The 27031-nt window shown below is 41.2% G+C and overlaps 2 protein-coding genes and 1 long non-coding RNA gene across 4 annotated transcripts in view; 2 read left to right on the plus strand and 1 right to left on the minus strand.

Annotated features, from left to right (window-relative positions):
• Positions 1-1021: 1021 nt before the first annotated feature.
• Positions 1022-24584, minus strand: LOC124263974 (syntenin-1-like). 2 transcript variants are annotated; one of them, XM_046698703.1, is made up of 7 exons: positions 24496-24584; positions 10499-10574; positions 9688-9906; positions 9276-9437; positions 7963-8138; positions 7569-7832; positions 1022-2462 (listed from the first exon to the last, which is right to left on the minus strand). In XM_046698703.1, exons 1-7 carry the CDS (start codon positions 24552-24554, stop codon positions 2411-2413), a joined length of 1008 nt encoding a protein of 335 aa, XP_046554659.1. In that variant the 5' UTR covers positions 24555-24584; the 3' UTR covers positions 1022-2410. The 2 variants fall into 2 exon arrangements, with proteins under 2 accessions (XP_046554659.1, XP_046554660.1); XM_046698704.1 differs by lacking the exon at positions 24496-24584 and adding an exon at positions 11942-12076.
• LOC124263972 (phosphatase and actin regulator 4-like) overlaps positions 13072-27031 on the plus strand; it is a 109228-nt gene continuing 95268 nt past the window's right edge. Inside the window, exons 1-2 of the mRNA XM_046698702.1 lie at positions 13072-13229; positions 24591-24632. Of these exons, the coding sequence (XP_046554658.1) occupies positions 13082-13229; positions 24591-24632 (190 nt within the window). The 5' untranslated portion in view covers positions 13072-13081. The remainder of the gene's footprint in view (positions 13230-24590; positions 24633-27031) is intronic.
• On the plus strand, positions 15517-17058 carry LOC124263976. Its single transcript, XR_006895005.1, has 3 exons — positions 15517-15651; positions 16044-16505; positions 16608-17058. It is a non-coding gene; the product is annotated as an uncharacterized LOC124263976 (long non-coding RNA).

Raw genomic sequence — 27031 nt, forward strand, 5'->3', positions numbered from 1 at the left:
CACACACTACACACCACTGCCCCTACTATCACACACCACTGCCACTACACACACACTGTTGTTGCCCCTACTGTCAGCCACACACACCACTGCCCCAACTATCACCCCCACGCCTTTGCCTGTACTGTCAGCCACACACACACCACTGCCCCCAATGCCCCTTACTATCACCCCCACACGTTGTCCCTACTGTCAGCCACACACACCGTTGCTCCTAATCTCCTAATGTCACCCACACACTGTTGCCCCCACTGTCACACACACACAGTTCCACCCGAAGAGCCGAAAGGTCGCGGGTTCGACCACCGACTGCGTCGTACCAAAACACGTTAAAATTAGTAATTGTTGGTCTCTGCCCCGCGCTCGGCATTAATGGGTACAACAAGGACTGGTCGGCTCGGAGTCAGTATAATGTGTCTGAGTGGGGTAAACATGCTTCACTGCGGCATGGTATCTCAGTGGACTAGCACTATAAAACCAGCTTAAGTCTGGGCTAGTACAAACTTCCGCACATACACAAACACACGCATGCACGTCACCATATGAGCGAAACCCAATTTCAGCTCACCTCACCCACAGATGCCCCCACTGTCACCCACACTGTTGCCCCTACCGTCAGCCACACACAGTTGCCCCCACTGTTAGTCACCCATACACAGTTGCCCCCACTGTTAGCCACGCACTGTCACCCATACACAGTTGCCCCCACTATTAGTCACACACAGTTGCCCCCACTGTTAGCTACGCACTGTCAGCCATACACAGTTGCCCCCACTGTTAGCCACGCACAGTTGCCCCCACTGTTAGCCACGCACTGTCACCCATACACAGTTGCCCCCACTGTTAGCTACGCACTGTCACCCATACACAGTTGCCCCCACTGTTAGCCACGCACAGTTGCCCCCACTGTTAGCCACGCACTGTCACCCATACACAGTTGCCCCCACTGTTAGCTACGCACTGTCACCCATACACAGTTGCCCCCACTGTTAGCCACACACTGATAACAATAACACGGATACAGCTGTTAATAATTTTACTCTCCTGGAGCATAGCTACATAAAAATGTTGCATGAAAAAGTTATGCAATGGTTTAACAAAGTCAATTTCAAAATGACCATACATTATATATTATTCTTTAAAAAAAAGCACATATAGCACTGGCGAAAAAGAGAACATCAAATCTTAAGAAAATTTAAAACTTTAAATTAAAACTTGCACAACTGTGATAAGCTGCACAGACAAGGTCAAGCTAATGTCAACAAAATGTATATCACAAATCGCCCAAATTCCCCTATGTTTCTGTTGGTGCCAAGATTTCTACAAGTTGCAGTTATTAGAACTGTGACTGTGCATCACAAGGTGGATTCTAAACACCAACGACGGTCCAAACACTCTCGAGTGACTGATTTGGAACAGACAGTGATCAATGTGACCAAACTGAAGGTGAACTCCCACATTGAGCTTTGACCTGATAATGTGCTGACTCCATACATAACACACAAGTGACATTGATCTGTTGTGCTGGAAGTCATGGACACATAGTACTCTAAGTATGCAAACAAGTTCCTTGTAGACGAACTTACCCCCATTCTCTCTTGCAAAATATACAGGTGAATGTAAAAGGCACAGATTATTCTCAGAAATGTGATGGCTTGAACGTACTTGAAATGACTAAGATAAGCAATTAATCCTCTTCTAACAATAGCTGAGTGTAGTGTCATACAGTGAAATAGTTATTCAACATTACCAAAGATAATAGCCTGTAATTACTCTGCAAGTTCAGTATTAAGTCATCAAGTGGGGCAAATTCCAATCAGATCTGTTGATGAAATATTTTGTGAGGGAAATCTTTCCCAAGTAACAAATGAATCTAGCACACTGAGATACAAATGATGAAACCATATCCTATTTCATGTGACTAGAACTAAAAATAGAAATGAAACATGGAAAACAGATATCCAAAGTGTAACTCGAAAACAAATGTTAAAACATGGGAGAAAAAACAGAACACTACATTAAGTTTAAAATCACAGATTTATGTACAACTGACTAAAGACAAGCATATCAAATACATGTGTATCTTAAACTATTTCAATGTTTCGATTTCAAGAGGTGTAACAAAATCAATACATGTAACTTTACCACATTCATAAATAATCTGTTTTGATATAGCTTATACATAACACTATGTATATTTATTTTCTCAGGTTTGGTTTTAAGCATTTGGCCCCTTATGAAATGACAGGCCTATTTACACAGCTATTCACATCTTTCCACCATGAAACAGACGTCGTCCTTGCCTTCTATCGCCATGCACGTTATATATACAGATGTAGGCAGAAATCCAAGACTGTTTTCCCAAGGTGGGCATGGCATCATCCAATCAGTCTGTTTACAACATCACAGGTTATACCTCGGGGATAGAGTGGTCCATCTTCTTGAAGAGAGAACCTCCCATGCTGAAACAATGAAAACAGTTGACATGCAGGGAGCACTCATAAAATCCTCAGCACATGTATGATGTAAGATCATCAACAGAAGTGTATTTATCCAACAGAAGTGTGTTTATCCAACAGAAGTGTGTTTATCCAACAGAAGTGTGTTTATTAGCTTTGTTTCCTACATATCTGAAGTAAATTCACACCTGTATATTTTGCTGTCCATCTAAGTCAGTTCATCTCAAAAGCGGACCGATGAATTCCAATCAAACTCAAAAACTAACAAACCTATAATACTCACTGAAACACTAATTATAATCATAACATCAGATCAACTCGGATTTTTTTTAGTAGAATTCATGTCCTAAAAATAACTATTTGTTACGAGGGAGGATTGCACAGAGAGGAACAGTCAGGTGTATGAGAAAGGAGGTAGACGGCCGGGGGATGTTTCAAAAGTCATCATCAGAGAGATCGTCTGAATGCAACTCTGATTCTGAACAACTGCTGTCAGAGTCCATTGTGGTTATGATTGGTCTAATGGTGGCATGGTCTAAACCACTCTCTTGCCAGTATTTAGTTTCATTATCCTTTTTCAACACACCTCTGGCGTGTTTCTTGCGATATGTTACTGACGGACTGCTGTACATGTTTCTGTAAATCACGAAGTTTGAAGATAGTGTTATTACTTCCCACTTCAGACTCCACTTGATTGTCTTTGGCTTAAATACCAACAAACAACCAGGCCAAACCCCCTGACCTCTACATCCTGCATGTAACACAATCACACGTTCAACCTTGCCGCTTGTAAGTTTTCTCGTGTATGTTTCTGATGATGTACTGGCAACCCACTGAGTACCTACGGTGTGACTGGCATTCACCCACTTTTCATCCAGAAAAACAGGTTCGAAACCTTAATTATGTTTTTGACTAATTGCTCGCAAGAAGCTATTTTGTTAGCAAAATGTCGGATCATTCACAGAGAACAAGTCTAGTCTCCCCACTTATCTTTATATAACGTAACCCAAATTTGTTTAGCAATAACCATAACTGACATTTGGATGTTACAAGGGAAGGTTCAGTCTCCAATAGCTTTGTCAAAGCATGCAAAGTAAAGAATTCATCTTGGCCATATAACCTCCAAATAGCATTCCAAACGAGTTCTTTTTTAAATGAATCAAGCTTTTCTATTTTCACTGGTTTTGAGAAAGAACCTTCACAGGTAAATGAATCAATGACTTGTCGGCATTTGTGCACGTGCTTCACGCACACCCAGCTGTTCCTCGCTTTGCACTCCTCCCTCGTATTGACAGTTTATTAAAAAACCTTTTAATGCTTAGGACATAAATTCTGCAAAAAAATCAGAGTTGGTCTGATGTCTTGATTATGATCAGCGTTTCATTGATTATTATAGGTGTATTAGTTTTCGAGTTCTCCTTTTGAGCCAAATGGACTATAGGAATATATTAGAAGCAAAAACAAGTCATCTATGTTAGTTGCAAGAACGAGTCATCTATGTTAGTTACAAGAACTAGTAATCTATGTTAGTTGCAAGAACTAGTCATCTATGTTAGTTACAAGAATGAGTCATCTATGTTAGTTACAAGAACTAGTCATCTATGTTAGTTGCAAGAACAAGTCATCTATGTTAGTTGCAAGAACGAGTCATCTATGTTAGTTACAAGAACTAGTAATCTATGTTAGTTGCAAGAACGAGTCATTTACGTTAGTTGCAAGAACTAGTAATCTATGTTAGTTGCAAGAACGAGTCATCTATGTTAGTTACAAGAACTAGTAATCTATGTTAGTTACAAGAACTAGTCATCTATGTTAGTTGCAAGAACTAGTCATCTATGTTAGTTACAAGAACTAGTCATCTATGTTAGTTGCAAGAACTAGTAATCTATGTTAGTTGCAAGAACAAGTCATCTATGTTAGTTGCAAGAACGAGTCATCTATGTTAGTTACAAGAACTAGTAATCTATGTTAGTTGCAAGAACAAGTCATTTACGTTAGTTGCAAGAACTAGTAATCTATGTTAGTTGCAAGAACAAGTCATCTATGTTAGTTGCAAGAACGAGTCATCTACGTTAGTTGCAAGAACTAGTCATCTACGTTAGTTGCAAGAACTAGTCATCTACGTTAGTTGCAAGAACTAGTCATCTATGTTAGTTGCAAGAACTAGTCATCTATGTTAGTTGCAAGAACTAGTCATCTGTGTTAGTTACAAGAACTAGTCATCTATGTTAGTTGCAAGAACAAGTCATCTATGTTAGTTACAAGAACTACTAATCTATGTTAGTTACAAGAACTAGTCATCTATGTTAGTTACAAGAATTAGTCATCTATGTTAGTTACAAGAACAAGTCATCTATGTTAGATGCAAGAACAAGTCATCTATGTTAGTTGCAAGAACTAGTCATCTACCTTAGTTGCAAGAGCTAGTCATCTATGTTAGTTGCAAGAACTAGTAATCTATGTTAGTTGCAAGAACAAGTCATCTATGTAAGTTGCAAGAACTAGTCATCTATGTTAGTTACAAGAACAAGTCATCTATGTTCGTTGCAAGAACTAGTCATCTACGTTAGTTGCAAGAACTAGTCATCTATGTTAGTTGCAAGAACAAGTCATCTATGTTAGTTGCAAGAACGAGTCATCTATGTTAGTTACAAGAACTAGTAATCTATGTTAGTTGCAAGAACAAGTCATTTACGTTACTTGCAAGAACTAGTAATCTATGTTAGTTGCAAGAACAAGTCATCTATGTTAGTTGCAAGAACGAGTCATCTACGTTAGTTGCAAGAACTAGTCATCTACGTTAGTTGCAAGAACTAGTCATCTATGTTAGTTGCAAGAACTAGTCATCTATGTTAGTTGCAAGAACTAGTCATCTATGTTAGTTGCAAGAACTAGTCATCTATGTTAGTTACAAGAACTAGTCATCTATGTTAGTTGCAAGAACAAGTCATCTATGTTAGTTACAAGAACTAGTAATCTATGTTAGTTACAAGAACTAGTCATCTATGTTAGTTACAAGAATTAGTCATCTATGTTAGTTACAAGAACAAGTCATCTATGTTAGATGCAAGAACAAGTCATCTATGTTAGTTGCAACAACTAGTCATCTACCTTAGTTGCAAGAACAAGTCATCTATGTTAGTTGCAAGAGCTAGTCATCTATGTTAGTTGCAAGAACTAGTAATCTATGTTCGTTGCAAGAACTAGTCATCTACGTTAGTTGCAAGAACTAGTCATCTATGTTAGTTGCAAGAACAAGTCATCTATGTTAGTTGCAAGAACTAGTCATCTATGTTAGTTGCAAGAACAAGTCATCTATGTTAGTTACAAGAACTAGTAATCTATGTTAGTTACAAGAACTAGTCATCTATGTTAGTTACAAGAATTAGTCATCTATGTTAGTTGCAAGAACTAGTCATCTATGTTAGTTACAAGAACGAGTCATCTATGTTAGTTACAAGAATTAGTCATCTATGTTAGTTACAAGAACAAGTCATCTATGTTAGATGCAAGAACAAGTCATCTATGTTAGTTGCAACAACTAGTCATCTACCTTAGTTGCAAGAACAAGTCATCTATGTTAGTTGCAAGAGCTAGTCATCTATGTTAGTTGCAAGAACTAGTAATCTATGTTAGTTGCAAGAACTAGTCATCTACGTTAGTTGCAAGAACTAGTCATCTATGTTAGTTGCAAGAACAAGTCATCTATGTTAGTTGCAAGAACTAGTCATCTATGTTAGTTGCAAGAACAAGTCATCTATGTTAGTTACAAGAACTAGTAATCTATGTTAGTTACAAGAACTAGTCATCTATGTTAGTTACAAGAATTAGTCATCTATGTTAGTTGCAAGAACTAGTCATCTACGTTAGTTGCAAGAACTAGTCATCTATGTTAGTTGCAAGAACAAGTCATCTATGTTAGTTGCAAGAACTAGTCATCTATGTTAGTTGCAAGAACAAGTCATCTATGTTAGTTACAAGAACTAGTAATCTATGTTGGTTACAAGAACTAGTCATCTATGTTAGTTACAAGAATTAGTCATCTATGTTAGTTGCAAGAACTAGTCATCTATGTTAGTTACAAGAACTAGTCATCTATGTTAGTTACAAGAACTAGTCATCTATGTTAGTTGCAAGAACTAGTCATCTACGTTAGTTACAAGAACAAGTCATCTATGTTAGTTGCAAGAACAAGTCATCTATGTTAGTTGCAAGAACTAGTCATCTATGTTAGTTACAAGAACAAGTCATCTATGTTAGTTGCAAGAACTAGTAATCTATGTTAGTTGCAAGAACAAGTCATCTATGTTAGTTGCAAGAACAAGTCATCTATGTTAGTTGCAAGAACTAGTCATCTACATTAGTTGCAAGAACTAGTAATCTATGTTAGTTGCAAGAACAAGTCATCTATGTTAGTTGCAAGAACAAGTCATCTATGTTAGTTGCAAGAACTAGTAATCTATGTTAGTTGCAAGAACTAGTCATCTACGTTAGTTGCAAGAACTAGTCATCTATGTTAGTTACAAGAACAAGTCATCTATGTTAGTTACAAGAACAAGTCATCTACATCAGTTGCAAGAACTAGTCATCCATGTTAGTTGTGAGAACAAGTCATCTACTTTAGTTACAAGAACAAGTCATCTACGTTAGTTACAAGAACAAGTCATCTACACTAGTTACAAGAGCTAGTCATATATTGAGTTACAAGAACTAGTGATCTGTATTAGTTATAAAAACGAGTCATCTACATTAGTTACAACAACTAGTCACATGCAAGAGAAAGTATTGTCATCTTCATCTCTTCGAAACAAAAGGGCCTTTCAACATATGTATCTTGATGCATGTATTCTTATGGTAACACCTGATAACCCACAATAGGCATTCATGAATTCACCATCTGTACTTTGCTTAAAACTAAACATAAATTCACTTATTTAGCTTTGATTTATTTCAAGAGCTTCCTCATTTAACCCAATTACTTCCTGTATGGCCAACAAAATGCAGCAAAACAAGAAAGTGGCGGATCAGTCAGGCTGCTAACTGATCCATTTAGCATCAATGCAAGAGCAGTGTAAGACAACTTGAGAAAGTCAAGAGGAGACAACTCACCACTTGATGATGTGATCATAGATGATACAGGGTACCAGTGTGATGGTGACGGTCCTGCCACCAGCGTCGATGATATCTCCAACACGATTATCTGTCAGCCCAATTACATTCTGACCGTTGACCTCTGTCAGTTGATGGTCAGTCAGCACTCCATTACGTGCAGCAGATGAGTCTTTTACAATAGACTTGATACGCCCATCCTTGAACACAAAGCCGATGTAGCCATTGCTGTCCTTCTGCATAGTGATAGTCCTCTCAAACGGTCTGCAGCAATAGAGATGGAAAGTGAACAAGAGATCAGCTGAAAAACCAGCACAGGTTAACAGTGGAATGGATACATATATAGACAAATTTCCCAGCCAGGGTACAAAAGTGGGTAGTGTATTTGTCACACCTGTCTCTCACTGCCATGGTGATTCTCTCAGCTGCTGCTTTCTTCAACTCTTTGTGGGCCTTGTCAGTGTCCCAGCCTGCCACAGTCTGTCCGTTGATCTGTAGGATCTGATCCCCAAACCTCAAGCCGGACAAAGCTGCTGGCGAGTTGTCTTGCACCAGACAAACAAACAAACCCTGAAACAAACACACAAAACCATATGAACAAACCCATGAAAAAACACATCCAATCGACATACAAAACCTTGGACAAACACATCCACCAGACATACAAACCTTGGAACAAATACACTTCCACCAGACATACAAACCTTGGAACAAACACACATCCACCAGACATACAAACCTTGAACCAAACACACATCCACCAGACATACAAACCTTGGAACAAATACACTTCCACCAGACATACAAACCTTGGAACAAACACACATCCACCAGACATACAAACCTTGAACCAAACACACATCCACCAGACATACAAACCTTGGAACAAATACACATCCACCAGACATACAAACCTTGGAACAAACACATCCATCCACATACAAACCTTGAACAAACACATCCACCAGACATACAAACCTTGGAACAAACACACATCCACCAGACATACAAACCTTGGAACAAACACACATCCACCAGACATACAAACCTTGGAACAAACACACATCCACCAGACATACAAACCTTGGAACAAACACACATCCACCAGACATACAAACCTTGGAACAAACACACATCCACCAGACATACAAACCTTGGAACAAATACACTTCCACCAGACATACAAACCTTGGAACAAATACACATCCACCAGACATACAAACCTTGGAACAAATATACATCCACCAGACATACAAACCTTGGAACAAATACACATCCACCAGACATACAAACCTTGGAACAAATACAAACTTGGAACATACACACCAGACATACAAACCTTGGAACAAATACACTTCCACCAGACATACAAACCTTGGAACAAACACACATCCACCAGACATACAAACCTTGGATCAAACACACCTCCAGCAGACATACAAACCTTGGAATAGTAGACACACTAAAAAACATGAAAACCAACACTCATACCCAAAAACATCCAACAAACAAAAAACATCAACAACAAACAAACATCTATGGCTTCAGTTTTGATTGGACTTATTGACTAGATCTTGACATGTTTACAACTTTTATGCCTTAATTCTATTTATTTACATCAACAAGTAGGTATATTAGCGTGTTATCAAGAAACCTATTTACAACTGAAACTGGTGATGGAGCGCCTGGTAACATGCACCTACTTACGTTGTTCACATGTCTGACACGGAGTCCAACTTTGCCTGTGCCATCTTTGCACATGACCACCTCTCGGATGCCCTGCTTGATCTCAGCCCTTGCCAATCCTCGATTGTTTCCTGTGACAGGGGCAACCTGCATGCTGCCCGATCCACTCTGTCGCACTGCCACCTGAAACAGGTTTGCATGACAGTAAGACAGCTGATTCACAATAAGTCCACCATCAATACAAAGTTTCAGCCCCATTGGCACCTTGTTTTCAGGAAAATTTTATTTAGAAAATCAAAGATGGCCATAATCTAATCAATTTTGTTGCTTGTGAGAATGTTACACCGAACCAAGGTCTTACTGTGAAGAAAATCTACACTACCTTGGACAAAAGTGATTATTGTTTGCGGTTAGGTGTATTATTTGATTGTACCTGTGTTGGGTTGGCAGGTACAACAGCCATAGCAGCAGTCATCTCGGGTGTGATCTGTAGTCCCATGTACTCCTGAAGAGACGGGTACATGGAGCCGCTTGCACTGGGGGTGGGGTGTGGAGTGTAAGCAGGTGGCTGCTGGGGTGGGTAGGCTCCTGGAGGGTGGGGGTATGTAACAGCTGGCTGAACTGACGTCTGTTGCTCATATTGGGCCTGAGCCTGAAGAAGAATAATGAATCTGTTTATCAATCCTGAAGAAAGTTATAAACTAATGAATCCTGCATTTTCTTATAGCATGATTTCTTATTTAAACATGCGTTGTCCAAGCGGTTCATTCAACAAATCAACTAATAGTACTTAGTATCCCCGTCACATATCGTCACATGGTTAGGGTATAGGTGTAAGGCAACACTTGAACCTTTTCACAGATAACAACTTCTTTATTCTTTGTAATGTAATGACACCAGAAATTGGCTTCACACATTGTACCCATGTGGGGAATCAAACCTGGATCTTCTGCGTGACAAGCAAACTCTTTAACCACTAGGCTACCCTACCGGCCCTGTTTTAGGTGAACTTCTGGCCCTTTCATCACATGAACTGTGGTAACTAACACTAACTATACAGCCATCCTGGTGCAGCTAATCAAGAGAACATGCTCAGATGGAACAACATCAATCCAGACAAGGACAAGGCCACTTGTGGACATCTAGATCTGCTAGACTGAATTCAGTATGGCAAGGGTACCAAACTTCATATTTCCTCCCAAATATTAGCAATGATTATGAAGCATGATAACAGTTAATTGTACCTGCGCCATCTGGCCAACCTTCATGTCCTCAAGTGATGGGTAAATATGAGACATTGTGCTTAGACTTGTTCTTCTTCTGAAAAAATTAAAAAAACACAAACAAGTTTGATTAGTAATTCTTCAATAATCCTTCAAAAGCTGCTAATACTATTAACATCATAACTAAAGCATCTTTGTATCTTAGTTCAGTAATTTAATATGTTATGCAATTATTTGTATACAGATGCTCATCTAATCTCAGATGATTTGCATTATCAGTGTCTTGCCATGACAAATACACAAAGAAGAGATATTAAGCCTGTGTGGAGATATCTTTGCTGATTCTGTTTACTTTCACCTACACCTACTTTGGCCCCCAAAACAAGCACAATGCAATCAGGTATAGAATACTGCATACCCTGTTGAAGTATACATAGGTTTGTCTGCTCCAATGTATTATGGGATCAATGAGAGCATATGTATAGTTAATAAGTATTATTTAGCTGCAAATAATTACAAGTAAGATTCTATCATGAGATGAATATTTGATCATTGTAAGTTCTTAATTCCCTGTCAGTGAGTTATTCTACATGAGATCATCCTCAAATGTCAATTAAGGATTCGGAAACAGTCATGTTTACAGTCATAAGTAAGACTGGTGTATTCATAATATTCCTGCTTTTAGCCACCACTATGAGCATCTTTGGTAATCTCTGTCAATTTCCAACTAAACATGTTATTATGCCAGTTAGTTATTTCACAAGAGTAACACTGAGTCACCGCTATCACGAAAAAGAATTGACGTCACAAGAGCATGATAATATTGACTGTAGTTTGGAGTGGATGAAGGCAATGGTGTCTGCTGCAGCTGCTTTGTCAGACTTGTTGGCCAAGATCACCTGACAGTGAAATCATCAGGAAAAGATTTAAGTTGTCACATCCTGCTTACTCTCATATGAATGACACAACACCTCACAGCCCAACTACTTTCACTGTTTCCCAACAATACAGAGGCAACTTCTCTACAGTATTAGATAAACAGTTGATTGTCATCAGCTGATGCCTCGCTTCAACAATATTGACATGTTTCAATCAAAAATACACCTAGATTCAAATCACATTAATTATACGGAAACAGTGTCCATTTCTTCTTTGGGGAACTTGATTCGTCACAGCTGAGGTCACGATTGGTTCAGGCAGGATTATAGACCAATGTCATAAAATCAGTGTTTCTTTATCGAGTTAATATAATCGGCATACATACATTGCTGGGCCTTATCATAAAGGGCTTGTTTGGAGGATCGTGTTTTATGGAGTTACCATAACCCTGCTCAAGTTATTAGGGCTCCGAAAACATAACAACATTTAGCAGCCATTAGACAATCTCTATATACGTCTCCATTGACTTCACATCTGTCTTTGTTTCTGTCCGATTAAAATCTAATGAAGTTGAGTTTCACTTACCAGATATATCCCTGTAAAGAATTGTATATTTGACGATGTTGTTTCACAATCCCACCTTATATTTATGTGGATACTATTGAATGACGTCACAAGTCATATGCCTGTGACATCAGTCACAAGATACGAGACCGAGTGGCTTCCTAACGACTATATTCATTCGTGGACCCTTCAATGGACTTCTCATGGAGATTCAATATCTAATAGTCTAATCCCCTGAGACATATCAAATTATATATTTTCTCATATATAAATTCGAAATAGTTAGACTTGAAATTAGTTGACAATTACTGTTTGAACATTGAACTATGGTATCGCAAGCTCAAAGCACTGCGTTGACATATAATATCACTACAACAGCGACACCTATCTATGCGCGGGGTTCTGCAAGCTCAGAGTCGGATTGTTGTGAATAGACTGTTAGACAGTAAATACATATGTCTCAGTTTCATAAACTTATTCATTGTAACTAAAAATTAAGTTATTTTCTTTGGATTGTCTGGTCTGTCAAATCCATTTTTGGCTGGTAACATTTTGAAGTTACCAGCCCTGATGTCTGGCATGTGGCTTATTTCATACACTGGTATATTATAATAATAATAATAATAATAATAATAATAATAGGCCATTTATATAGCGCCTTTCCACGTCACAGGGATATGCTCAAAGTGCTTCCTGAGCTATATGACAGCTATATATGGGATGTCTCCCAGTCATGTAGACTCACTTTCCAGTGAGATTCCCCATGCCTTGTGAAACAACACATGTATCTGTCATTGTCATGACCACAGTAACACATGCAGGATACACATGTTTTCCTTTATGAATTATATATCTACTGAAATATATCTTTATATATAGTCTTTTCTTTTGATATTTCTAAATAAATGTTAAAGTTCACGTTTACCAACACGTTATCTGGACAAAAATCAAAGGGTGACTGCACATCCATGTTACTTTAAATAGTCTTTAGGCTAATAGTTTAAAGTATAAATAGAAAACAATTGTAATTATTACAACATATATTCCTTTAAATGGTTAAATACTTTTAAATTACAATCTTTATTTCATTGAAAATGAACACAATAGTTATGGACAGCAAACATAAATAAAATAAAAACACATTCTGACATCTGTGACCCAATGCCGGAAGTAGCTTCTCGTAGAGGAACTTCGATCATGGCCACCAAAACAGACGGAGCGACTGAAAGACCGAGTTATAACCGACAGAGAAGTAACAGCGATCCACAGCCGGCAGTTGATGTTCTAAACGCTCTAAACACCGATAAAGGTATTTACCTAAAACTCCCCTTAAATTTCGAACAACCGCCCCACCCTGCCGTAAAAGCCCACGCCCTAAAGTTGAACTGTTTACAAGCAGTCGCTCATAAAATGTCCAGGTTTGAAAGGTTTTGTTGGGAGTTCAAAGGTAACCCAGCTCACCAACTGGCTGTTGGCGCATTCTTCGTGCATGTATGTCTGGGCATTTACAGACTGCAATTGTTGTGTTGTATTGATGTATTGGATGATTTTATTACCAATTTGCTGATGCTGAGAGATAATGATCAGGTCAGCAAGTTCGTGAGCAGGTGCCTGTCTTGCGGCACGAGTAAAATACATCGATATCCGTGTTCAGTACTGTGGGGAGTGTTGGGAAACTGTGTGTAATTTCATAATGAAATGGGAATACCTTTCTCAGTCACATCAAGTGTCATTCCGTGTGTATCATTCTGTGTCCACGCAAATTCTTCCAGACTGTGTTTTCCTAAAGTCTGTTATCGGACACAATCATATTGTTCAGAAATCCCACTCTGTAATTGCCACCTCTAAACTAACGCTTAGTCTCTGAATATATACAGTTTTGAAAGGAACAAATAATCCCATTTACAATGAAAAGGAGCCCGTAGAGAAATTGAGATGAACACAAGCGAGTACATAACTCAATGACCAAAAAACCTATCTGTAGCTCTGCCCCCAGGTTTTGTGTCCGTCTCCAGATGCACTGCCTGAAACGAAAAAAAATACCAAATACCTTCCACCACCAGCTGTAGGTAGATACTTGTACTGTAGCTGTGCATTTGCCATGTCTCAGAAAATCGAGTACTTATGATGACTCTTTTATCGGCATATTTATATAAAACTGTTGACATTGTTGTTTGATGCGATTGATATGAACTCACAATTCTTATGATTGCCAATCAACTGTAAATAACAGTTCACCAAAAACTGTGTTCACATAGAAATTAGTACAAATTTTAGTCTCAACCCTTACGCTAATCCTCTGTTAATCTCCAAGTAAGCCCTTACATGAACATTACTGCAACAACACTAAACATCAAGGGGTACCGTGTTTTGCCCTCGTGCAAAAAGCTAAAACTAAAACGTCGCCTTCCTGTGAATGAAACCATTTGCAAACCATTATAATTTATCATTTTATGGGCTTGGCTATTGCCAAATGATAAGAGGATGATTTTGCTCATTAGATCAAACTAGGTAAAGCAAAGCAGTTGTGGGTATTCCCTATACATTAGCAAATACAAATATGCAGCTAGTTACATTAGTGTGGGAGTCATTTCAGTAGATTTCATTTCAGTTGTAGAGCTATGCCACAGGAGGAAGGAAGCATTATTGAGGTCACAGATATTGCTGTGAAATAAGTTTGGCTGGTATCTAGTACTCATGATATATCATGATGTAGTTGATGTGTGCCATTGTTAAGTCTAAGCAGCCATAAGAATCCCAGATTATTACAAGAAGGTTCAAAGTGGCTTACAGGGAAAGAAAACTTTCACACTAGACCACAGGACCAGTGAGCTGACAATAATTAGTGGTCCTGCCTATACTTCACTGGTCCAAAATAATATTTGTAGATTTACTTAACTATCAATACAAAATTCACTGGCCATCAGGACCACTGCAAACTTATCATTTAGTGGTCCTAATGAATTTTTACTAGCCAGGGATCATAGGACCAGCGTAAAATTTCACACACTGGCTTAGTTAGTGGAGAAGGGCAGTTGGCATTACCAACCTGCATCCACGTCACTAAAATATGAAATTCCCTACAGGCACTGGCTGTAGATAAGTACAGGTGAAATGTCTTGCATCCACGTCACTAAAATATGAAATTCCCTACAGGCACTGGCTGTAGATAAGTACAGGTGAAATGTCTTGCATCCACGTCACTAAAATATGAAATTCCCTACAGGCACTGGCTGTAGATAAGTACAGGTGAAATGTCTTGCATCCACGTCACTAAAATATGAGATTCCCTACAGGCACTGGCTGTAGATCAGTACAGGTGAAATGTCTTGCATCCACGTCACTCCTACAGGCACTGGCTGTAGATAAGTACAGGTGAAATGTCCTGCATCCACGTCTCACTAAAATATGAGATTCCCTACAGGCACTGGCTGTAGATAGAAGTACAGGTGAAATGTCTTGCATCCATGTCACACTAAAATATGAGATTCCCTACAGGCACTGGCTGTAGATAAATGCATGAAATGTCCTGCATTCACTGGCCACTAAAATATGAAATTCCCTACAGGCACTGGCTGTAGATACCTACAGGTGAAATGTCTTGCATCCACGTCACTAAAATATGAAATTCCCTACAGGCACTGGCTGTAGATAAGTACAGGTGAAATGTCTTGCATCCACGTCACTAAAATATGAAATTCCCTACAGGCACTGGCTGTAGATAAGTACAGGTGAAATGTCTTGCATCCACGTCACTCCTACAGGCACTGGCTGTAGATAAGTACAGGTGAAATGTCTTGCATCCATGTCACTCCTACAGGCACTGGCTGTAGATAAGTACAGGTGAAATGTCCTGCATCCACGTCACTAAAATATGAAATTCCCTACAGGCACTGGCTGTAGATAAGTACAGGTGAAATGTCCTGCATCCACGTCACTAAAATATGAGATTCCCTACAGGCACTGGCTGTAGATAAGTACAAGTGAAATGTCCTGCATTCACGCCACTAAAATATGAAATTCCCTACAGGCACTGGCTGTAGATACCTACAGGTGAAATGTCTTGCATCCACGTCACTAAAATATGAGATTCCCTACAGGCACTGGCTGTAGATAAGTACAGGTGAAATGTCTTGCATCCACGTCACTAAAATATGAAATTCCCTACAGGCACTGGCTGTAGATAAGTACAGGTGAAATGTCTTGCATCCACGTCACTAAAATATGAAATTCCCTACAGGCACTGGCTGTAGATAAGTACAGGTGAAATGTCTTGCATTGCTGGGAGAGTCCATGAATATCCTGATGAATATCCTGTTTTGCTGTATGGAGGTACTTGACAGTATGACACATGGAGGTACTTGACAGTATGACAGGTGGGAGTATGGAGGTACTTGACAGTATGACAGGTGGGAGTATGGAGGTACTTGACAGTATGCAGTATGACAGGTGGGAGTATGACACAGGTGGGAGTATGGAGGTACTTGACAGTATGCCACAGGTGGGAGTATGGAGGTACTTGACAGTATGCCACAGGTGGGAGTATGGAGGTACTTGACAGTATGCCACAGGTGGGAGTATGGAGGTACTTGACAGTATGACACAGGTAGGTACTTGACAGTATGACAGGTGGGAAGTATGGAGGTACAGTATGACAGTATGACAGGTGACAGGTGGGAACATGGAGGTACTTGACAGTATGACAGGTGGGAGTATGGAGGTACTTGACAGTATGACAGGTGGGAGTATGGAGGTACTTGACAGTATGACACAGGTGGGAGTATGGAGGTACTTGACAGTATGCCACAGGTGGGAGTATGGAGGTACTTGACAGTATGCCACAGGTGGGAGTATGGAGGTACTTGACAGTATGACACAGGATGGAGTATGGAGGTACTTGTCAGTATGGTATGGTATATTTATCATCCAGGTGTAGTGGTATGGTATAATTGTCTTCCGGGTGTAGTGGTATGGTATAATTGTCATCCAGGTGTAGTGGTATGGTATAATTGTCATCCGGGTGTAGTGGTATGGTATAATTGTCATCCGGGTGTAGTGGTACTGGTATAATTGTGAACCAGGTGTAGTGGTACTGGTATAATTGTCATCAGGGTGTAGTGGTACTGGTATAATTGTCTTCCGGGTGTAGTGGTATGCTATAATTGTCATCCGGGTGTAGTGGTACTGGTATAATTGTCATCCAGGTGTTGTGGTACTGGTATAATTGTCATCCAGGTGTAGTGGTATGGTATAATTGTCTTCCGGGTGTAGTGGTACTGGTATAATTGTGAACCAGGTGTAGTGGTACTGGTATAATTGTCATCCAGGTGTAGTGGTACTGGTATAATTGTCATCAGGGTGTAGTGGTACTGGTATAATTGTGAACCAGGTATAATTGTCATCAGGATGCAGTGGTACTGGTATAATTGTCTTCCGGGTGTAGTGGTATTGTTTAATTGTCATCAGGGTGTAGTGGTACTGGTATAATTGTCAACCAGGTGTAGTGGTATTGTTTAATTGTCATCAGGGTGTAGTGGTACTGGTATAATTGTCAACCAGGTGTAGTGGTATTGTTTAATTGTCATCCGGGTGTAGTGGTACTGGTATAATTGTCATCCAGGTGTAGTGGTATAGTATAATTGTCATCAGGGTGTAGTGGTATAGTATAATTGTCATCCAGGTGTAGTGGTACTGGTATAATTGTCTTCTAGGTGTAGTGGTATTGTTTAATTGTCATCAGGGTGTAGTGGTACTGGTATAATTGTCAACCAGGTGTAGTGGTATTGTTTAATTGTCATCCGGGTGTAGTGGTACTGGTATAATTGTCATCCAGGTGTAGTGGTATAATATAATTGTCATCCAGGTGTAATGGTATAGTATAATTGTCATCCAGGTGTAGTGGTACTGGTATAATTGTCATCCAGGTGTAGTGGTATGGTATAATTGTCATCCAGGTGTAGTGGTGGTACTACTGGTATAATTGTCATCAGGGTGTAGTGGTACTGGTATAATTGTGAACCAGGTGTACTGGTATAATTGTCATCCGGGTGCAGTGGTACTGGTATAATTGTCTTCCGGGTGTAGTGGTATTGTTTAATTGTCATCAGGGTGTAGTGGTACTGGTATAATTGTCATCCAGGTGTAGTGGTACTGGTATAATTGTCATCCGGGTGTAGTGGTACTGGTATAATTGTCATCCAGGTGTAGTGGTATAGTATAATTGTCATCCAGGTGTAGTGGTATAGTATAATTGTCATCCAGGTGTAGTGGTACTGGTATAATTGTCTTCCGGGTGTAGTGGTATTGTTTAATTGTCATCAGGGTGTAGTGGTACTGGTATAATTGTCAACCAGGTGTAGTGGTATTGTTTAATTGTCATCCGGGTGTAGTGGTACTGGTATAATTGTCATCCAGGTGTAGTGGTATAATATAATTGTCATCCAGGTGTAATGGTATAGTATAATTGTCATCCAGGTGTAGTGGTACTGGTATAATTGTCATCCAGGTGTAGTGGTATGGTATAATTGTCTTCCGGGTGTAGTGGTATGGTATAATTGTCATCCAGGTGTAGTGGTTCTTGTATAATTGTCATCAGGGTGTAGTGGTACTGGTATAATTGTGAACCAGGTGTAGTGGTACTGGTATAATTGTCATCAGGGTGTAGTGGTACTGGTATAATTGTCAACCATTTGTAGTGGTATTGTTTAATTGTCATCAGGGTGTAGTGGTACTGGTATAATTGTCAACCAGGTGTAGTGGTATAGTATAATTGTCATCAGGGTGTAGTGGTACTGGTATAATTGTCTTCCGGGTGTAGTGGTATTGTTTAATTGTCATCAGGGTGAAGTGGTACTGGTATAATTGTGAACCAGGTGTAGTGGTACTGGTATAATTGTCATCAGGATGCAGTGGTACTGGTATAATTGTCTTCTGGGTGTAGTGGTATTGTTTAATTGTCATCAGGGTGTAGTGGTACTGGTATAATTGTGAACCAGGTGTAGTGGTACTGGTATAATTGTCATCAGGGTGCAGTGGTACTGGTATAATTGTCTTCCGGGTGTAGTGGTATTGTTTAATTGTCATCAGGGTGTAGTGGTACTGGTATAATTGTGAACCATTTGTAGTGGTATTGTTTAATTGTCATCAGGGTGTAGTGGTACTGGTATAATTGTCATCCAGGTGTAGTGGTATAGTATAATTGTCATCAGGGTGTAGTGGTACTGGTATAATTGTCATCCAGGTGTAGTGGTACTGGTATAATTGTCATCAAGGTGTAGTGGTACTGGTATAATTGTCATCAGGGTGTAGTGGTACTGGTATGTTTGTCATCAAGGTGCGGTGGTATGGTTTAATTGTCACCTCGACCCACCATCCCTGACTGTCTGTGCTGATCCGACAACACCTCAACCCACCATCCCTGACTGTCTGTGCTGATCCGACATCACCTCGAACCCACCATCCCTGACTGTCTGTGCTGATCCGACAACACCTCAACCCACCATCCCTGACTGTCTGTGCTGATCCGACATCACCTCGACCCACCATCCCTGACTGTCTGTGCTGATCCCGACATCACCTCGACTGTCTGTGCTGATCCACCATCCCCGACTGTCTGTGCTGATCCGACATCACCTCAACCCACCATCCCTGACTGTCTGTGCTGATCCGACATCACCTCAACCCACCATCCCTGACTGTCCGTCGTGATCCGACATCACCTCAACCCACCATCCCTCACTGTCTGTGCTGTTCCGACATCACCTCAACCCACCATCCCTGACTGTCTGTGCTGATCCGACATCACCTCGACCCACCATCCCTGACTGTCTGTGCTGATCCGACATCACCTCAACCCACCATCCCTGACTGTCTGTGCTGATCCGACATCACCTCAACCCACCATCCCTGACTGTCCGTCGTGATCCGACATCACCTCAACCCACCATCCCTCACTGTCTGTGCTGTTCCGACATCACCTCAACCCACCATCCCTGACTGTCTGTGCTGAACCGACAACACCACAACCCACCATCCCTGACTGTCTGTGCTGATCCGACATCACCTCAACCCACCATCCCTGACTGTCTGTACTGATCCGACATCACCTCAACCCACCATCCCTGACTGTCTGTGCTGATCCGACATCACCTCAACCCACCATCCCTGACTGTCTGTACTGATCCGACATCACCTCAACCCACCATCCCTGACTGTCTGTGTGCGACATGTCAACCGACATCACCTCAACCCACCATCCCTGACTGTCTGTGCTGATCTGACAACACCTCAACCCACCATCCCTGACTGTCTGTACTGATCCGACATCACCTCAACCCACCATCCCTGACTGTCTGTGCTGATCCGACATCACCTCAACCCACCATCCCTGACTGTCTGTACTGATCCGACATCATCTTAACCCACCATCCCTGACTGTCCGTCGTGATCCGACATCATCAACCCACCATCCCTGACTGTCTGTGCTGATCCGACAACACCTCAACCCACCATCCCTGACTGTCTGTACTGATCTGACATCACCTCAACCCACCATCCCTGACTGTCTGTACTGATCTGACATCACCTCAACCCACCATCCCTGACTGTCTGTGCTGATCCGACATCACCTCAACCCACCATCCCTGACTGTCTGTGCTGATCTGACATCACCTCAACCCACCATCCCTGACTGTCTGTACTGATCTGACATCACCTCAACCCACCATCCCTGACTGTCTGTGCTGATCCGACATCACCTCAACCCACCATCCCTGACTGTCTGTACTGATCTGACATCACCTCAACCCACCATCCCGGACTGTCTGTGCTGATCCGGACAACACCTCAACCCACCATCCCTGACTGTCTGTACTGATCTGACATCACCTCAACCCACCATCCCTGACTGTCTGTGCTGATCCGACATCACCTCAACCCACCATCCCTGACTGTCTGTGCTGATCCGACATCACCTCAACCCACCATCCCTGACTGTCTGTGCTGATCCGACAACACCTCAACCCACCATCCCTGACTGTCTGTACTGATCCGACATCACCTCAACCCACCATCCCTGACTGTCCGTGCTGTTCCGACATCACCTCAACCCACCATCCCTGACTGTCTGTGCTGATCCGACAACACCTAAAGCCTCCATCCCGGACTTGAAGATTACAACACTATCTGCCAGTAAATGTGATTGTTACGAGTCTAGGCCAGCACTGTCTTTGACTATCACCTTGACTGGGGAGTGCCTGGGCGCTGTAGTCTATCCGACAATTGGCTTTAACTGACACTTTTGTTGGTAACAATTGAATAAACGTAATTTAGACTCATTAATCCAACAGTCCCGCATTCCAACTCCGACAGCCTCAATTACAGCCAACTGTCGTAATCACTTAGTAATTAGTCCTGTTAATCCGACATTGAGATTGGCAACACGTGTGATCAATTACCCGTAAATACACTGCCACGTGTCACTCAAGATGTTATGATACGTGAGGAGCTATGAACACAAATTCTGCCATCCCCTGAACATCGTATAACTGCCGTAAAACTGGAAGTCAAGTATATTTATAGCTTGCCAAGAGAGTAGCCGTTCTGTCGTTTTATTTTTTAGACCCATGTTTAAATGCAACCATTGATGAAGATTTCGTAAATGGTTAATGAAAATATGAATTGGTTTTGGAAACAATGAATACTCCTTAAGAATATTAACACATGATTGAAACAAGCAGCTTGATTGGCTGACAAGACTGTCAACAAAATGCCTGCTTCCCTGCACATGTTCGCTTCAAGAAAACATTTGGTATTTGCTAAAGGCTCAGTTCTCATTGAATTCACGAACAAGGATGGAAATACATAGGTTTATCATATTGATACTTGTTACATCTACTCTTAGATCTACAGCCATTCTATTCTGATTTCTGCGTCAAAGTCGACACATTGATCTAGAGTTCTACTTTCTCAGTTTTCAAACACACAAATATCTTGACGTACGTATAGTTTAGCTGTAAGACTTGTGATCTAAAGTCGATAATCAATTATGGTTTAAGAAGTCGATTGCCAACACTAATTACACACACACGCTTAATATGAATCATGACTGTCCTGTTTTTTACCATGAGCGTGATCGATACTCAGAATTCGATAATCTGACATCCTCATTAATCCGACAATTTGCTGCGCAACAGACGGTGTCGGATTAACAAGACTTGACTGTATATAATTGTCCCTGTGCGATGTTGAGAGTATATAATTGTCCGAGTGTCATGCTGAGGGTATGGATTGGTCCTAGTGCGTTGTTGAGTGTATATTACTGTCCCAGTGCAGTGTTGAGTGTATATTACTGTCCCAGTGCGATGTTGAGTTTATATTACTGTCCCAGTGTGATGTTGAGTGTATGTTACTGTCCCAGTGCGGTGTTGAGAGTATATTACTGTCCCAGTGCGGTGTTGAGAGTATATTACTGTCCCAGTGCGGTGTTGAGTGTATATTACTGTTCCAGTGCAGTGTTGAGTGTATATTACTGTCCCAGTGCGGTGTTGAGAGTATATTACTTTCCCAGTGCGGTGTTGAGTGTATATTACTGTCCCAGTGTGGTGTTGAGTGTATATTACTGTCCCAGTCAGATTGCGTGCGTTGAGAGTGTATATTACTGTCCCAGTGCGGTGTTGAGTGTATATTACTGTCCCAGTGCGGTGTTGAGTGTATATTACTGTCCCAGTGCGGTGTTGAGAGTATATTACTGTCCCAGTGCGGTGTTGAGTGTATATTACTGTCCCAGTGTGATGTTGAGTGTATATTACTGTCCCAGTGCGGTGTTGAGAGTATATTACTTTCCCAGTGCGGTGTTGAGTGTATATTACTGTCCCAGTGCGGTGTTGAGAGTATATTACTGTCCCAGTGCGGTGTTGAGTGTATATTACTGTCCCAGTGCGGTGTTGAGTGTATATTACTGTCCCAGTGCGGTGTTGAGAGTATATTACTGTCCCAGTGCGGTGTTGAGAGTATATTACTGTTCCAGTGCGATGTTGAGTGTATATTACTGTCCCAGTGCGGTGTTGAGAGTATATTACTGTCCCAGTGCGGTGTTGAGTGTATATTACTGTCCCAGTGCGGTGTTGAGTGTATATTACTGTCCCAGTGCAGTGTTGAGAGTATATTTCTGTCCCAGTGCGGTGTTGAGTGTATATTACTGTCCCAGTGCGGTGTTGAGTGTATATTACTGTCCCAGTGTGATGTTGAGTGTATATTACTGTCCCAGTGTGGCGTTGAGAGTATATTACTGTCCCAGTGCGGTGTTGAGTGTATATTACTGTCCCAGTGCGGTGTTGAGTGTATATTACTGTCCCAGTGCGGTGTTGAGAGTATATTACTGTCCGGTGTGCGCGGTGTTGAGTGTATATTACTGTCCCAGTGTGATGTTGAGTGTATATTACTGTCCCAGTGCGGTGTTGAGAGTATATTACTGTTCCAGTGCAGTGTTGAGTGTATATTACTGTCCCAGTGCGGTGTTGAGAGTATATTACTTTCCCAGTGCGGTGTTGAGTGTATATTACTGTCCCAGTGCGGTGTTGAGTGTATATTACTGTCCCAGTGCGGTGTTGAGAGTATATTACTGTTCCAGTGCGATGTTGAGTGTATATTACTGTCCCAGTGCATGTTGAGAGTATATTACTGTCCCAGTGCGGTGTTGAGTGTATATTACTGTCCCAGTGCGGTGTTGAGTGTATATTACTGTCCCAGTGCAGTGTTGAGAGTATATTACTGTCCCAGTGCGGTGTTGAGTGTATATTACTGTCCCAGTGCAGTGTTGAGTGTATATTACTGTCCCAGTGCGGTGTTGAGTGTATATTACTTTCCCAGTGCGGTGTTGAGTGTATATTACTGTCCCAGTGTGATGTTGAGAGTATGGACTGATCCCAGCCCGATGGTGAGAGCATCTGCCTACAGTGCAGAGAGAGACCGTCGTTCCAAAAGACATTAAAAGATCCTGCCTGGTGCAGAGAAAGAAAGGTTGAAAGAAGGACTTGTTTGAGTTGATTGGGTATTCATGTTAAACTGTTGCATGGTATTTCGGTATGCTAGTATTATCATTTTTCCGGACTATTCATGTCAGAGGTCGATATTTACGGACAACAATATGCTAAATGCTTCAAACTATTTATAAAAGCGTTCAATTTTCTAGTAAAGGCTGACTATTTTAGAGTCCTGTGTTTTTCTTGATTCTTGAATTTTTTATGAAAATAGTTGTTGACTTATGTCATTTTAAAATGTTAAGTTAAGGTTGTGAAAAATATAGGTTATTGATTTTGGAATTATCGTTATGTTTTTGCTTATTGAAATTTCATTTAGCTAGTAGCTTAAAAAGTCACAAGCAGTCTTTTGCTTGTGCTTTAAAAAGTTAAGTTCCAACCCTGAAACTGTTGTATGCTATCTCAGCAGGCTAGAATTCTCATTTGTCCAGACTCTTCATATTAAACTATTACAAGGTATCTTCATTACTAGTGTTATCATTTGTATAGACTCTCCAGCAACACAAACACATGTGCAAGTACTTGCTATATACTTGCCTCAATCTTGAATGTGATCTTATTAAAACCCTGTTTTGGACTCCTGGTGTAAAGTACATTATAAATTGTGTGTTTTTCTCTTTTGTCTTTTGCAGCTGATGCCAGCTGGAGTACCAACACAATCGGCCGAACTGAGAGTGAGTAACCTCCCTTGTCCCATACATTGACCACTCACTGAATAAAGTGAGCATGAGTAACCTCCCTTGTCCCATACATTGACCACTCACTGAATAAAGTGAGCATGAGTAACCTCCCTTGCCCCATACATTGACCACTCACTGAATAAAGTGAGCATGAGTAACCTCCCTTGCCCCATACATTGACCACTCACTGAATAAAGTGAGCATGAGTAACCTCCCTTGCCCCATACATTGACCACTCACTGAATAAAGTGAGCATGAGTAACCTCCCTTGCCCCATACATTGACCACTCACTGAATAAAGTGAGCATGAGTAACCTCCCTTGTCCCATACATTGACCACTCACTGAATAAAGTGAGCATGAGTAACCTCCCTTGCCCCATACATTGACCACTCACTGAATAAAGTGAGCATGAGTAACCTGCCTTGCTCCCATACACATTGACCACTCACTGAATAAAGTGAGCATGAGTAACCTGCTCCTTGCCCCATACATTGACCACTCACTGAATAAAGTGAGCATGAGTAACCTCCCTTGCCCCATACATTGACCACTCACTGAATAAAGTGAGCATGAGTAACCTCCCTTGCCCCCATACATTGACCACTCACTGAATAAAAGTGAGCATGAGTAACCTCCCTTGCCCCATACATTGACCACTCACTGAATAAAGTGAGCATGAGTAACCTCCCTTGTCCCATACATTGACCACTCACTGAATAAAGTGAGCATGAGTAACCTCCCTTGCCCCATACATTGACCACTCACTGAATAAAGTGAGCAATGAGTAACCTCCCTTGCCCCATACATTGACCACTCACTGAATAAAGTGAGCATGAGTAACCTGCCTTGCCCCATACATTGACCACTTACTGAATAAAGTGAGCATGAGTAACCTCCCTTTGCCCCATACATTGGACCACTCACTGAATAAAGTGAGCATGAGTAACCTGCCTTGCCCCATACATTGACCACTCACTGAATAAAGTGAGCATGAGTAACCTGCCTTGCCCCCATACATTGACCACTCACTGAATAAAGTGAGCATGAGTAACCTGCCTTGCCCCATACATTGACCACTTACTGAATAAAGTGAGCATGAGTAACCTCCCTTTGTCCCATACATTGACCACTCACTGAATAAAGTGAGCATGAGTAACCTCCCTTGTCCCATACATTGACCACTCACTGAATAAAGTGAGCATGAGTAACCTCCCCTTGCCCCATACATTGACCACTCACTGAATAAAGTGAGCATGAGTAACCTCCCTTGCCCCATACATTGACCACTCACTGAATAAAGTGAGCATGAGTAACCTCCCTTGCCCCATACATTGACCACTCACTGAATAAAGTGAGCATGAGTAACCTCCCTTGCCCCATACATTGACCACTCACTGAATAAAGTGAGCATGAGTAACCTCCCTTGTCCCATACATTGACCACTCACTGAATAAAGTGAGCATGAGTAACCTCCCTTGCCCCATACATTGACCACTCACTGAATAAAGTGAGCATGAGTAACCTCCCTTGCCCCATACATTGACCACTCACTGAATAAAGTGAGCATGAGTAACCTGCCTTGCCCCATACATTGACCACTCACTGAATAAAGTGAGCATGAGTAACTCTCCTTGCCCCATACATTGACCACTCACTGAATAAAGTGAGCATGAGTAACCTCCCTTGCCCCATACATTGACCACTCACTGAATAAAGTGAGCATGAGTAACCTCCCTTGCCCCATACATTGACCACTCACTGAATAAAGTGAGCATGAGTAACCTCCCTTGTCCCATACATTGACCACTCACTGAATAAAGTGAGCATGAGTAACCTCCCTTGCCCCATACATTGACCACTCACTGAATAAAGTGAGCATGAGTAACCTGCCTTGCCCCATACATTGACCACTCACTGAATAAAGTGAGCATGAGTAACCTGCCTTGCCCCATACATTGACCACTTACTGAATAAAGTGAGCATGAGTAACCTCCCTTGCCCCATACATTGACCACTCACTGAATAAAGTGAGCATGAGTAACCTCCCTTGCCCCATACATTGACCACTCACTGAATAAAGTGAGCATGAGTAACCTCCCTTGCCCCATACATTGACCACTCACTGAATAAAGTGAGCATGAGTAACCTCCCTTGCCCCATACATTGACCACTCACTGAATAAAGTGAGCATGAGTAACCTCCCTTGCCCCATACATTGACCACTCACTGAATAAAGTGAGCATGAGTAACCTCCCTTGCCCCATACATTGACCACTCACTGAATAAAGTGAGCATGAGTAACCTCCCTTGCCCCATACATTGACCACTCACTGAATAAAGTGAGCATGAGTAACCTGCCTTGCCCCATACATTGACCACTTTACTGAATAA

The sequence above is a fragment of the Haliotis rubra genome, unplaced genomic scaffold, assembly GCF_003918875.1.
Source record: "Haliotis rubra isolate DU_JTF1 unplaced genomic scaffold, ASM391887v1 Scf90, whole genome shotgun sequence".
Taxonomy (NCBI): domain Eukaryota; kingdom Metazoa; phylum Mollusca; class Gastropoda; order Lepetellida; family Haliotidae; genus Haliotis; species Haliotis rubra.

Coding starts and splice junctions, on each gene's coding strand:
- LOC124263974 (XM_046698703.1), bottom strand. CDS start 24,554: ATGTACTTTACACCAGGAGTCCAAAACAGGGTTTTAATAAGATCACAT. Junction 9,907..10,498: donor AGGTTGGCCAGATGGCGCAG/GTACAATTAACT, acceptor ATTCTTCTTCAG/GCTCAGGCCCAATATGAGCA. Junction 2,463..7,568: donor TATGATCACATCATCAAGTG/GTGAGTTGTCTC, acceptor TCATTGTTTCAG/CATGGGAGGTTCTCTCTTCA.